The 15,607-nt window shown below is 36.7% G+C and overlaps 1 protein-coding gene across 1 annotated transcript in view; it reads left to right on the top strand.

Moving 5' to 3' along the window:
- Window positions 1-1,921: 1,921 nt before the first annotated feature.
- Window positions 1,922-15,607, top strand: part of LOC113834830 (cytochrome P450 2C26-like) — a 37,969-nt gene continuing 24,283 nt past the window's right edge. The window contains 4 exon segments of the mRNA XM_035443080.1: window positions 1,922-2,156; window positions 3,661-3,823; window positions 3,999-4,148; window positions 14,526-14,686. Of these exon segments, the coding sequence (XP_035298971.1) occupies window positions 1,989-2,156; window positions 3,661-3,823; window positions 3,999-4,148; window positions 14,526-14,686 (642 nt within the window). The 5' untranslated portion in view covers window positions 1,922-1,988.

Below are 15,607 nucleotides of genomic sequence, written 5' to 3'. Positions count from 1 at the left end.
TCCAGAATAAACTATTCCTTTTTATTCCTTTGAGTGAGAGCTATTTCTTAATCACAGAAGAGGGACTCTTTCAGAAGAGAAAGATGACTGGGAGTCAGATTGATGAGGAACCAATATCAAGAAGAAAGGGTTTGTATAATGTCAAAGTCATGATATGCTTCAATAAAAATGCCACTATAAAATCTTTTCAATTGTGTTATGAATATTCACTAGTAATTTTTCCATAAAATACCAACATACTGTTTTAAAATTATGTGATGTTGATGAGAATAGGGAGAAGTTAACAAATGAATTGTGAATTAAAACTTTTCTAAAGAGACAAATCATCCTTCATTGAGTTACGGTGATTGGTTATGCTCCATGTATTACTATCAGCTCTTTCCTTAAAGAGCAAAGCAAAATGCAGACAAGTTGAGCTGAGAGGCCCATCTCTCTTTAAGTATTAATCAGTTCTTATATTTTATAAAAGGAAAAGTGATCCAAAGCGTCATGCTGACTTACAAATGTGCCAGACCAATATCCCTCCAGGCATGAAAAGTAATCTACTGACACTGTTTTATTCAAACCTATTCTTTGGGATTTTACAGCAATATGATTTGGGCAACTATTTATTGTTTTCTTTGTTGTGGATAATGAGGATAACAATGACTTTGTGTTATTGAAATTTATCTTAGCTCCCTGTGAACCTTTTTTTGTAATGTTTGAGCAAGATTGCAAAACTTGGGCAACCTTTTCTGACATCTATGTTAAATCAATGATTACATAATTGTTAACTAGGTTCATGGTCCCATGAATGTTAGTGATTATGATCAGCATAGTGCCATATTTCACAGTTAAGAATTTATGATGGGTATAATTGAATTGTATGTCTTTATGCATGGAAGGGGGTAACATGCAAAAATGTGGGTTAAAACTTATAATTGCCCCCTTCGGCTCAGGCATTTTTATACTTGGTACCCACTTGGTGGTGCTGTTTTGGGGGAGGCTAGGTTATATCAATTATTGTTACAGACTATAGACTATTGTGCTTATCCAGGTTTATTTCTGTACTGCTTGGACTAGGAGAATTCAAATACCTGTCTTTGAGAATCCATGGTAATGCTAGGGGAGTAAGTACAACACTTAGATAGACACTTTGATTTCTAAATTCTTCCTGCTATGTGCTTTGAGACATTGATAGTTCTTTCTGTCCTATCACCTTTAGGAAAAAAACGTCTTTCATGTTTGAACTACACAACACTGAAAATCACAGAACATTCTTTAGCCAAAAGGTTAATATACATTTTTGGATTCAAGATGTGTTACTGATAGCTATGCTTAGTTATCTTGGTTTTATAAATGGTCAAAGAGTGAAATGAAGAGCTATACGTCTTACATTGTTGAAAAATATGTTCAAATATTTCATATAGCAAAAAATTTTATAAAATATGTCTGACTATGGTGGTGCCCAAATGCATTTCTAGCCATTGAGACAATGTAGTAGTAGAATTGTCAGTTTGAGGTCAGCCTAAGCTATATAGTAAGACTTTTTTTTAAAAAAGAAATATATTTCATAGAATATACAAACTCTTCTTAAGTCATAATCTCCTTCCTGGGCACTAACCTGAGAATATAAATGTTGAGTAGTTTTCTTAAATCTCAGAATTAATCCATTGCTTCTCAAGAGTAGTTTCATATTATAAATACATTAGTTTATTTTTATTAGCACTATTTGGACAATAATCAGTACTTTTAAACCAGAAATTCAAATGGATATCTTGTATAGAAGGATGTGTAAAGTGCATCTTATTTTTATTCTTATCAAAAGGACAAAGTCTACTTGAGAGAGAGAGGGAGATTAAAGGTTCTCTCTCTCTCTCTCTCTCTCTCTCTCTCTCTCTCTCATTGGTTAGTCAATGATGTTTCAAGAGGAACATATTGATCCAGCAGATAGTGTTATAAAAGCCCCATGCTGGCTGATCACAGCTGTGTCAGTGAGAAGGGTCTCCATGGATCCAGTTTTGGTGTTGGTGTTTAGTCTCTCCTGTCTGGTTCTCCTCTCACTCTGGAGACAGAGCTCTGAGAGAGGGAAGCTCCCTCCTGGCCCAACTCCTCTCCCACTTATTGGCAATTTCCTCCAAATAGATCTGAAGGACATCAGTGGATCCTTGACTAAGGTAAGTATTCTTTGTGCTCCTCCAAGTCATTGATAAAGAAGATACATTGAAAGCTACTTTTGATGGAAATCTAATATCAGAGGCAGTATTGGTATAAATAACCATGAAGTCAAAACCCTTTCAAAGGATTGTGTACTTTATGACTTAAACAGCTGGCTATTGTAGGAACATTCAGTAATGTGAGAGGTTTCAGGTGAAAGGACATTTTATAAAACAATTCTCAAGAAATTGCAAAATTTGTGATTATTTCCTCCCTTAAACAGATTTTCCCATTACTTGATTGAAGGTCAATATCAAGAAATAGTTTACTCAGTAAGTCAGGTAGAATTTTAGATATCCATGTTTACTGAGATTATCTATTTGATGCTGGACTCTAAAAGAACTGACTGATGCCTAATTTAACTAAGTAGCAGTGAATATGGAATAACACAAGAAATTCAAGAAAGATGCCAAGATTCCAGTGTAGTTGGTGATATTTATATCTAGTTTTAATATTTCTAAAACCGAAGCCTGTGGCTAAGAATGCAGAAAGAGAAGTAACTGACTTTCCAGGAAATATTGCTTGCTCATGTGCAGTGTCTGTGGTGCCAACTCTCTGTTTGAAGTAGCAGACTGCCAAATCTGAACTGCTCAACCAAATCTTTTGTGCTGACTTACAAGATTTCATCTCATATATAATTGGGCCTGGCATTTTTGCTTTATTTCTGCATCATTTAGTCTATTTCTTTGGTCTACTTTTCTATTTTTTTGTTAGTGCCAGATTGTTTATATCACTATTGCTCCATGATATAATTTGAGGTCAGGTATTGTTATACCTTGAACAGAATTTTAGTTCTTAGGAGTCCCTTGAGTATTCTTGTTTCTTTGTTGTCCCATATGAAGTCCTCTGTTGTTTTCCTAAACCTGTAAATATGGCATCAGAATTCTGATGAATAGCATTCAATCTATAAATACAGAAGTTTAGTAGATTGGGTGTTTTGTTTCTTGGTTTCTCCTTCTTCTCTGGTCTTCTGGCTGGAGTGTTTGAGTAGAGCATCTCCATACCTGTGGGCTGGAGTTCTGCATATCAAAGTGGAGTGGCCTGTGTTCAAACAGGGCATTTATGCCCGATTTGGGGGACTGGGACATGGTGGGAAATATGAGATGGGTGATTGTGGGTAGGGTAGGCAGGCACTGAGAGATTGTGGCCAGTCAACAGACAGGCAGGTGGCCTACATGGAGTTTTGGTGGCCAGCTTCTTGCTGGATGTTTTAATGCGAAAATTCCTTGCAATCTTTGTGTAATAAGTACCTGACCTTAGTCGTACATGGTTCCCTATAGGTGATCAATAACTGATAATCATCATAATGGGATATAAATAGGCTTCGGAACCATTGGAAGCTGATTTTTTGAATAAAAATATTAAAATAAATGAGTGATAATGTTAGTGTGAATGAAGTTGGCTCCATGAAGATTAAAGAGACTTTTACTTGCTAGTATTTATGATTTTCTTTCCTATTTCCAGTTCTCAAAAGTCTATGGCCCCGTGTTCACCCTGTACCTGGGCACGAAGCCCACTGTGGTGCTGCATGGGTATGAAGTAGTGAAGGAAGCTCTGGTTGACCATGGGGAGGAGTTTGCTGGAAGAGGAAGCTTACCTATGGCAGAAAGACTTAATAAAGGTCTTGGTAAGTAACTGCGCATGTTCATGTGAGTGCTGCATAGTGTTGACTGTGAAGGTGAAGACTGAAAAGAGGGGCTGGACTTCTTCCTGAGGTACGGGTTGGTCCTCTCTATGGTTTCACTTATCAGATCTCTCATCTGTTTCCAGAATCTATTTCTAGTGTTTTACCATTTCTTCAGGCATTATTTTTAGCAATGGAAGTGGATGGAAAGAGACAAGGAACTTCACACTCATGACTCTGAGGAATCTGGGCATGGGCAAAAGGAGCATTGAGGACTGTGTTCAAGAGGAAGCACAGTGCCTTGTGGAGGAACTGAGGAAAACCAAAGGTAACTTCAGGTTTAAACATTTGCATCTCAGTTAAGTATGTGTGCACGTCATGTTAATCATATCCTGTCTAAAATATTTGTTTTTAAATCATAAACAATGATTATAGGTTTATGTTAATTTTCTGTTGAGCTGCAGAACTAAGCATTTCCATTAGCACAGGAGTAATTTGTCTTTGTGGTTCATTTCACCATGGAATAAGCGGTTGTGTTAATGGTGACATAGCCCAAATCAGAGGATATTTGTTTACATTTTCTTGGATCACAGTGGTTTGAGCAAATTAACTGAGCAATACCAGAATTCTTCTAGGCCCATGTTACAGTCCTGCGTATCAATGATGTTCTTTATGATTTTCCTTTCGCAGTTGAGTGTAATAAATTTTCACCAATAACTGTGTCTTCTACAGCATGATATCAAATTGTATTGTTATTTGTTTAAAAATTATTTACTACATTGTGAATGTGACAAAATGTGTTTTGATCATGATCCCCCATCAACTCTTCTGAGATATACCCCCACTTTCCTATCTATCCTACTTTGTTTAATATTTATCTTTATTTAATATCAACTAAACCTGATTTCTTCTTGACATATATGTTTTCTAAAGAAAATTTTCATTAGTGCTTTCACAATTTTATACTTGTTTAAAATATATTTTAATTGAAATAGAATTACACAATTCCTCCCTTTTCTCATCTATTCCTTTCCAGATGCCCACCTGTGCCCCTTTCATTCTTTTCCCATTCCTCAATTGTTAGCCACTTGTCTTTGATTATTATTGTATATATGCATGTATACAGAATCATGACTTTCACCTACATTCAGAGGGTCTAGTTCGGTCTCATGCAGGTTCCCAAGCCTTCAGTCAATAGTTCAGGTCAGCTGTCTCTGTGGTTTTACACGTCATGCTCTTGACCCCACCTTGTTCATATGATTCCTTTTACCTCTCTTCAGCTGAACTCCAGGACCTCAGTCTAGTGCTTGTTTATAGATTACTGTATCTGCTTCACTCAGTTACTGGATATAGGTTCTGTGATGGCAATTAGGGTCATCATTAATCTGGTTAAAGGGGAAGGCCCATTTAGACTCCCTTTGCAAATTGCTAGGATTCTTAGCTGGGGTTATCCTCATGGATTCCTGAGAATTTCCCTAGCATCACATTTCTCCCTAGCCCCATAATTGCTCCCTCTATCAAGATATCTCTTTCATTGCTCCCACTCTCCACTCCTCCCACAAATCTGCCTTCTTGATCCCTCATGATCCCATTCCACATCCCTTCCTTTCTACCAGCCTGCCCTGTATACTCAGGAGATTTTAACTATTTTCCTTTCCAGGGGCCCTCAATGTGTGTCCCATTTAGGGTTTCCTTTTTGCCTAGTTTCTTTGGTGTTGTGGACTGTAGCCTGTTAATCTTCCCCTTTACATCCAATAATCACTTATGAGTGAGTTCTTGTCTTTCTGGCTCTGGGTTACCTCACTCAGGATTTTTTCTAATTCCATCCATTTCCCTGCAAATTTCAAGATGACTTTTTTTTTGTTTTTTGTTTTTTGTTTTTTGTTTTTTTTTACAGCTGAGTAATACTCTATTGTGTAAATGTACTACATTTTCTTTATCCATTGTTTGGTTGCAGGGCATCTAGGTTGTTTCCATAATCTGGCTGTTACAAATAATGCTGCTATGAACAAACTTGCACAAATGTCTTTGTGGTATGATTGTGTATCCTTTTTGTATATACCCAAGGGTGGTATTGGTGAGTCCTGAGGTAGATTAATTCCCAATTTTCTGAGACAGCAATACTGATTTCCATAGTGGCTATATGAGTTTGCACTCCCACTAGCAATATAGGTGTGTTGTCCTTACTCCATTGTCATGAGTGTTCTTGATCTTAGCCATTCTGATAGTTGTAAGATGGTATCTCAGAGTTGTTTTTATTTGTATTTCCCTGATGGCTATGGATATTGTTCAATTCCTTAAATGTCTCTTGGCTATTTCAGTTTCTTATGTTGAGATTTCTCTGTTTAGATCTGTACTTGATTTTTTAAATTAGATTATTTGGTGTGTTGGTGTCTAGTTTCTTGAGTTCTTTGTATATTTTTGAGGTCAGTCCTGTGTCATGTGTAGGGTTGGTGAAGATATTTTCCCAGTCTTTAGGCTGCTGTTTCATCTTGTTGACCATGTCCTTTACTTTAGAGAAGCTTTTCAGTTTTAGGAGGTCCCATTAATTGGTTGCTGCTCTCACAGTCTGTCCTATTGCTGTTATATTTAGGAAGTGTTCTTCTGTGCCTAAATGTTCAAGGTTACTTCCCACTTTCTCTTCTGTCTGGTTTAGTGTAACTGGATTTCTGTTGAGGTCTTTGATTCAATTAGACTTGAGTTTTGTGCATGGCAATAGATATGGAACTATTTGTATTCTTCTATATGTTAGCAACCAGTTATCCCAGCAATATTTGTTGAAGTTTTTTTCTTTCTTTCCATTGCACAATTTTGTTTTTTTTTGTAAACAAAATCAGGTGTTCATAGGTGTTTGGATTAGTGTCTGAGTCTTTGATTCAATACCTTTGATCCACATGCCAGTTTTAATCCAATACCAAGCTGTTTTTATTATTGTAGCTCTATAGTAGAGGTTGAGGTCAGGGATGGTGTCCTGACAGGGTTTTTGTTTTTCCATATGAAATTAAGTATTCTTTAAAGATCTGTGAAGAATTGTTTGGGATATTAATGGGGATTGCACTGAATGTGTTGATTGCTTTTGGTAAGATTGCCACTTTTACTATGTATATCCAAACTATTCAAGAGCATGGGGGATCTTTCAATTTTCTGATATCTTCTTCAATTTCTTTTTCAAAGACTTAAAGTTCTTGTCATATAGATTTATACTTGTTTGGTTACCATTACCCCAAGTTATTTTGTGTTATTTGTGGCTATTTTGAAGAGTGATGTTTCTCTGATTTATTTCTCATCCATTTTATCATTCTTATATAGGAGGGTTACTGATTTTTGTTTTAGTTAATCTTGTATCCTGCCACATTACTAAATGTGGTGAATCATCTCTAAGAGTTTCCTGGTACAGTAGTCGGCATGACTTAAGTATACTATCATATCATCTGTAAATATTTGAAGTTTTGAATTCTTCCCTTCTAATTTGTATCCCCTTGATCTCCTTTTGAGTTGTATTTCTCCAGCTAGAACTTTGAGTTCTATATTGAATAGATATACAAGAGTGGACTTTCTTGTCTTCATCCTGATTTTAGTGGGATTGCTTTGAGTTTCTTTACATTTAGTTTGATATATGCAGTTGGCTCACTCTATATTGCCTTTATTATGTTTAGATCTGTTCCTTGTATCCATGATCTCTCTAAGACCTCTATGTGTACCTTCAGCTTTTGTAGCCTCAGTATTTGTCATCATCTACTGTAAGCAAATCTCTGATGGTGGTGGAGACATGTTTTGTTTGTCTGGCTTTTTTCTGGATTATGTTTGACTTACCAGGATCTATACCCTTAAAGAAAGGTGACTCAATTTCTTTGATGAGATAAGTAGTGCCAGTAGCTTCCTAACCACCTTTGGGACTTTGTACCCACCTACTCTCTCCATACTGTGATTCTGTCTGGCTTAAACTTACATGGGTCTTGTAAATGTCGTCACAACTGCTGTAAGGAGACATGTTCAGATGCCTTGCTGTGTTCATGAGATTCTGTTTCCTAGTAGTCACACACCACATCTTACTTTTTCTGTTTGTCTTCCCTAATGATCCCTAAGCCTTAGGAAGAAGCAGTGAGATATAATTGTTCCATGTATGGCTGAGCATAGTCTTTTTTTGCTCTGTGCTTGAGCAGCTGTTGCTCTCTGTGTTAATAATCATCTACCACATTAGGTGTTTCTCTGATGAGGGTTGAGAGATGCATTAATCTATAGGTATCATGACATTGTTTGAAGTTGATTAATACCATGCCCATGTGGCAGAAGAACAGTAGTAGATTCTCCCCCAAGGTTGATTATATGTCTAGGCAGAGGACCTTAGCCTGATAATGGTGCCAAGTTTGGATTCCTCTCAGGGAACAGGCCTTAAAATGAAAATGAATGCACTAGTTTATATGACTTCCAGGCATGTTGTCCTTGTAACTTGCACAGTTTGGAGCTGGGTAATATTGATTCTTACTTTTTTCTTCTAGTAACCCACATAGCACCTTTCAGCACTATGAGAGCTGGCAAGATATAAGAATTTTGAGAAATCTAAAATTAATAGGTTAATATTTCACCTAAAAATCTTCAAAAGTGAACAAATAATATCAGAAAAAGTAGGCTGGGCATTGGTGGCATACACCTTTAATCCCAACACTCGGGTGGTAGAGGCAGGTGGATCTCTGTGAGTTGAGGCCAGCCTGGTCTCCAGAGTGAGGGCTAGGATAGGCTCCAAAGTTTCACAGAGAAACCCTGTCTCAAAAAAAGTAGATAGGAGGAAGGCTGAGTATGTTTGTACATGCTCTTAATCCTAGTACTCAGGAGTCATAGACAGTTAGATATTAGTGAGTTCAAGGCCTGCCTGTTGTACATAGTAAATTCCTATACAACCAAGGCTATGCTTTTCTTAAAAACAAAACATTAACAAAAAACTAATTAGGAAGAAAAAAATCAAATTAACAATGTAAAAACTCAAAAACAAAAATGCATAGAATCAATGAAGAGTTATTTAAAAAGATTAATCAGATTAAGAAAATAATTCAGTAAAATTGACCAAAAGAGAAATATGGCCCAATTTTTAAAATTGTAGTTGAATTAGGAGGCATTACAACACACACTGTGCAGTTCTGGCTGCCCTGGAATTTACTCTGTATACCATCCTGGCCTCAAACTCACAAGTCAACCACCCTAGTGCTGGAATTAAATGTCTGTGACACCACTGCCCAGCTAGAAATTCAGATAATGCTTTTCAATTCATTTAGAAACATTCTCATTTTACATATCAATCCCAGTTTCCTCTTACTCCCATCTTTCCATGCCCCCCACTGACCACCATGCCATGCCCTTTTTGCACCCCAGGGAGGGTGAGGCCTTCCATGGGGATCATCAATGATTGTCACATCATTTGGGGCAGGGCCTAGGCCCTGCCCTGTGTGTCTAGGGTGAGAGAGTATCCTTCTTAGGGGAATGGGCTCCCAAAGACCATTTGTACATTAGGGATAAATACTGATCTGCAACCAGAGACCCCATAAACTTCCCAGGTCTCCTAACTGACATCAACATTCAAGAGGCCTATGGTTTGGTCCTATGCTGTGTTCCCAGCTGTGAGTCTGGGGCCATTCAGGTCAGCTTTTTCTGTGGGTTTCCTCATGCGGGTCTTGACCCCTTTGCTCATCACTCCTCCCTGTCTGTAAGTGGATTCCAGGAGTTTGGCTCAGTGTTTAGCTGTGGGTGTTTACTTCTGCTTCTATCAGCTGCTGGATGAAGCTCTAGGATAGCATATATGGTAGTCATCAACTATTATCAGGGAAAGGCATTTAAGGTAGCCTCTCCACTATCACTTAGATTGTTAGTTGGGGTCATCCTTGTAGATCTCTGTACAATTCCCTACTGCCAGATTTCTCTTTAAACCTATTAAACCTATTAAGGTATCTCTTGCTCTCCTTTATTCTTCCCTGGACTCAGTCTTCCTGCCCCCTGTTCTCCTCACTCCTCTTCTTTTCTCCTAATACCTTCTCTCCTCCCAACCACTATATTCCCAATTTGCTCAGGATATCTTATCCATTTCCCCTTTTCTGAGGGACCCTGCATGTCTCTCTTACAGTCCTAGCTTCTCTAGTGGTGTGGATTGTAGGCTGGTAATATTTTGCTCTATGTCTAAATCCATATATGAGTGAGTACATACGATGTTTGTCTTTTTGTGACTGTGTTACCTCAATCAAAGGTACAAGATTCCATTGTATTTTTTCCAGTGATTATTACTGCATTATGTAAATGTGTGTCATTTTCTTTACCCATTCTTTATTTCTTTACCCTTCTAGTTGAGGGACATCTAGTTTTTTCCAGGTTCTGGCTATTACAAATAATGCTGCTATGAACATAGTTGAACAGATGTCCTTGTTGTATAAATGTGCATTCTTTGGGTATATGCCCAAGAGTGGAATTGGTGGATCTTGAGGTAGACAGATTCCCATTTTCCTGTGGAACCATAATACTGAATTCCAAAGTGGCTCTACAAGCTTGCACTCCCACCAGCAGTGAAGGAGTGTTCCCCTTTAGCCATCATAATCTGTCTTTGGTGCTTTTTATTTTAGCCATTATGACTGGTGCAAGATGGTGTCTCAGAGCTAATTTGATTTTCATTTCCCTGATGGCTAGCGAGGTTGAGAACTTTCTTAAGTGTCTTTCACCCATTTTAGATTACTCTATTGAGAATTTTCTATTTAGTTCTGTACCCCACTTTTTAATTGGATTGTTTGGTGTTTTGGTGACAAGCTTCTTGAGTTCTTTGTATATTTTAGAAACCAGATCTCTGTTAGATATGGAGTTGGTGAAGATCTTTTTCTATTCTGTGGGCTGTGGTTTTGTCTTGTTGACTGTGTCCTTTGCCTTACAGAAGCGTCTCAGTTTCAGGAGGTCCCATTTATTAATTGTCAATCTCAGTGTCTATTCTACCTCCTTTATGTTCAGGAAGTGGCCTACTGTACCAATTCGTTTAAGGGTATCTCCCACTTTATCTTTTAAGAGGTTTAGAGTGGCTCGGTTTATTTTTAGGTCTTTGATCCATTTGAACTTAAATTTTTCATTGCAATGCATATGGAAATATCTGCTATCTTCTCAATGTCAGCATCCAGTTATGTCAGCACTATTTGTTCAAGATGCTTTCTTTTTTCCATTGTATAATTTTAGCTTCTTTGTCAAAAATCATGTGTTTGTTTGTGTGTGGGTTAATATCAGGGTTTTCAATTCAACTTCATTTTCCTACCTGTCTATGTTTGTGACAATATGAAGCTGTTTAAATTACTGTATCTCTATAGTAGAGTTTGAAGTCAAGGATGGTGATGTCTCTGGAAGTTCCTTTATTGTAGAAGGTTGTTTGGCTCTCCTGGGACTTTTGATTTTCCTTACCAAGTTGAATATTGTTCTTTCAAGATATGTGAAGAATTATGCTGGAATTTTGATGGGGATTGCATTGAATCTGTAGATTGCTTTGGCAAGGTTGTCATTTTTACTATGTTGATCCTACCTATCCAAGAACATGGGGATCTTTCCATTTTCTGGTATCTTCTTTAATTTCTTGCTTAAAGACTCAAAGTTCTTGTTATACAGGTCTTACATTTGTTTGGCTAGAGTTACTCCAAGATATTATTTGGTGTTTGTGATTATTATAAAAATGATGTTTCTCTGATTACTTTTTGAACCCATTTATTGTCTATATATAGTAGGGCTACTGATTTTTTGTGTTAATCTTGTATCCTGCCATTTTACTGAAGTTGTTCATCAGGTGTAGGAATTCCCTGGTAGAATTTTTTGTGTCACTCATATAAAGTATCATAACATCTGCAAATATTGAAAGTTTTTCTTCCTTTCCAATTTATATCCCCTTGATCTCCTTTTGTTTTCTTATTTCTCTAGCTAGAACTTCAAGTACATATTGAAGAGATATGGAGAGAGTGGACAGCCTTGTCTTGTTCCTGATTTTAGAGGAATGCTTTGAGTTTCTCTACATTTAGTTTGATGCAGCTGTTGGTTTGCCATATATTGCTTTTATTGTCTTATGTATGTTCTTGTTATCCCTGATCTCTCCAAGACCTTTATACTGAATGGGTATTAGCTTTGTCAAAGGCTTTTAAAGCACCTAGTGAGATGGATCATGTGGTTTTTCTTTTTCAGTTTGTTTGTATGGTGGATTACACTGATGGATTTTCATATGCTGAACCATCCTTGCATCTCTGGGATGAAGTCTACTTAATCATGATGGATGATTTTCGGGATTTGTTCTTGGATTCGACTTGCCAGTATTTTATTGAGTATTTTTGCAACAATGTTCATGAGGGAGATTGATCTTTAATTCTCTTTCTTAGTTGTGTCTTTTTTGTGGCTTGACTATCAATGTAATTATAGCCTTATAAAAAAAGTTTGGCAGTGACCCTTCTGCTTCTATTTTGTGAAACATTTTGAGGAGTATAGTATTTGCTCTTCTTTGAATTTCTAGTCGAATTCTGCACTGAAACCATATGGTCCTGGGCTTTTTTGGTTGGGAGAGTTTGATGACAGCTTGTATTTCATTAGGGGTTATAGGTCTATTTAAATTACTTATCTGTTCTTGACTTAATTTTGGTAAATTATATATGTCCAGAAAATTGTCCATTTACTTCAGATTTTTGAATTTTGTGGAGTACAGGTTTTCAAAGTATGACATGATGATTCTCTGGATTTCCTCAGTGTCTGTTGTTATGTCCCCTTTTTCATTTCTGATTTTGTTAATTTGCATGTTCTTTCTCTGCCTTTTGGTTATTTTGGATAAAGGTTTGTCTATCTTCTCAATTTTTTCTAAAAACCAACTCTTTGTTTCATTGATTCTTTGTATTGTTTTCTTTGTTTCTACTTTATTTATTTGAGCCCTCAAATTGATTATTTTCTTGCATCTCCTCTTCTGGGTTATGCTTGCTTCGTTTTGTTTTAGAGCTTTCAGGTGTGCTGTTAATTCTCTAGTGTGACTATTCTCCAATTTCTTAATGTGGGCACTTAGTGCTATGAACTTTCCTCTTAGCACTGCTTTGAGAGTATCCCATATGTTTTGGTATTTGTGCCTTCATTTAGAAATTCAGACAGTCTTAGGCTTGGACTAGAAAGCTATATCCCACCAAAGTGAAAAATCTAAAAGAAACAGATACATACAAATCAAATTGAAATAAACAATTCAAATGGACTCATAGCATCCAATGAGATGGGAGAAGACATTAAAATTCTCTTACTACCATAGGCCAGGAGGAGGTGAATTCATTGCATAATTCTACCAGAGCTTCAGAAAATACTTCTCAAATTATTTGGTAAAATAGAAAATGATAAAATATTTCCAAAAATCTTTCTACAATGTTGGTATTGCCTTAAAACCAAAACTATGAAAAGCACAAATAAAAGAAAGAAATAATGGAATCGAGAGAGAGAGAGAGAGAGAGAGAGAGAGAGAGAATTATAGATTATAGGCTAACATCTCTGATGAACATGGAGAATATATTTTGTCAATAAAACATTTGTAACCAAATTCATAATGCATCAAAGATATTATCCAATATGATCTAATTAATTTAATCCCAGAGCTTCCATGGTTCACCATATGGAAATCAATAAATGTATATAATTTCATTATGTTTTTAATGTAACTTATCATTTTGACTTACATTCTTTTGAAACATGTATGACATCAAAAATCTGCAAGATGCACAAGGAGAAAGCAAGGATTTTATTTCTTAATTACATGATGTCTTTAATTAAAAATGAACTATTTTTGCTAGTCTTTTGACTCTCTCTTTAATCCTGCCTGTCATTTCTGCTCAAATCCACCGTTTTGGTATTTTGGTATTTTGGTATTTGGTATTTTGAGGTACTGGTCACCAGGAGGGTGCTCAGAACTTAAATTTTGTTCTCTCAAACAGCAGCAAGAATTTTGAATGCAGAACTATCTTTCTAGCAGTGACCTTATTATACTTTCAGTCTACTTTTCAAATACTGTATTTCCTTTCAATGAAACAAAATATATTGTTTTAAATGTTGAAATGAGAAAAGGGAAGTCTCTTTCACTACCCCAATGCTGTTTCTCTCTCTTGGAATTAACTATATAACAAAAATTTTCATTTCATTTAGTAATGCAGACAAATTCACATGGAAGTGGCTGTTATTGAGTTCACACATTACTCTCATGTAACTATGAGGACTTCTCCCTATATTTATTCTTCTTATATTAGAAGTCATCTGCAGGGTTGCCATTTCCTCCTTCCTTGGATCAACACTTGCTTTGGTTACTTATTGTGGCTGCAGATCTTCCAGGTGTACACTCTTCTATTTAAACCCCAGTGTTATGTGGTAATTAGGCATTCCAGTAAGAAATAATACTGCTGCAAGTACTAGAAATTTTGGGTTTATAAAATATTTTCCCATTCATATACCAGATTATCAAAAGTGTAAAATATGGTGTAACAGATATGATTTATTCTTATTTAATTGGTGAGGGTGAGGTCATCCCAAGTTTAAGGTTAACATGATACATTGATTCTACATAAATGGATGCTTAGCTGTTAGGAAAATTGTAGATAATATATGGTTTAAAACTTCTAAAGAATCTTTACCTATAAAGAGCAAAATATTGTCTTTGTATATTTTAATGGTATTTCTCCAATTGTTTTTAATTCTCCAGGCTCACCATGTGATCCCACCTTGATCTTGGGCTGTGCCCCCTGCAATGTGATCTGCTCAATTATTTTTCAGAATCGTTTTGATTATAAAGATCAGGATTTTCTTACCTTTATGGCAAAAATAAATGAGAATATCAGGATTCTGAGCTCGCCCTGGTTGCAGGTAAAGTAAAGATCGTTTCCTTCTGGGAACAGCCTTATAGTCTTTCATTCTTACAGGTCAAATTCAATATGGACCAAGAAGTGAGGTGACCAGATACCATGGTTCTGAAAAACATGTTATAGAAAGAATATCTGGAAGGCAGGTCTAAGCCCTTTGCTGTACAAAGAGCAAAACTAAAGGGCAAATTCCAGGTTGGCCCATTTCCAATTGATGTTCACAGAACTGTTTGTATAAAATATTTTATTCATTTTTAGAAGTGTTGCCAGTTGTTCACAGGACATTATTCTGTAATAATTCTTATACTGTTTTCTATTATTAAACATATATACCCTCATCAATTACCAGGCAGGAATATTTTAGTTTAGAAAGAATATTCTCTTAAAGGATAAAGATTATTAATGGCAATGAAATTTGCCAGGAAAAACTGAGCAGTTTTAGTCGTTTGATGGATCAGCTGGAATCATAGTTGACAAACAGACAGGTAGAAAGGAGAAGATGACTGGTCTAATGATCTGTGGACCACATCCATCTTCTCAAAGGTGTCCTAGGCAGAAGTGGCACCTCCTAAACTCTCTATAAAGAATGGTTGTGGTCTGGGCACTCAGGGAAACAAGGCCTCAGACAGTCAGACACTACTATGTTAAGTAAATGTCAGGTGTGGTATAGGAAAAACAGAGAGTTAAAATGGTTCATGTCCTGTGGAGAGAGACACAGCTGAAGAAGTGAAGAGGTGTAGAGAGGGCTGAGGTGGGTGGCTTGATTACCACCAAGGGCCAGGGTGATGTCTGGTCCTCGACTGCTGCCAAGGCACACGTCTGGGTTCATGGCCCTGTTGAAGCCTTGTTCTGTGTTGATGTCCATAGCTCCTGATACAACTGAAGGTCAAGAGGAAAGGGCTGTACAGGGTTGGTCCTGGCACTC

Source organism: Cricetulus griseus, chromosome 3 (assembly GCF_003668045.3).
Source record: "Cricetulus griseus strain 17A/GY chromosome 3, alternate assembly CriGri-PICRH-1.0, whole genome shotgun sequence".
Classification (NCBI taxonomy): domain Eukaryota; kingdom Metazoa; phylum Chordata; class Mammalia; order Rodentia; family Cricetidae; genus Cricetulus; species Cricetulus griseus.
Note: the sequence above shows the minus strand (reverse complement) of the source record. Positions and strands in the feature narration are given on the sequence as shown.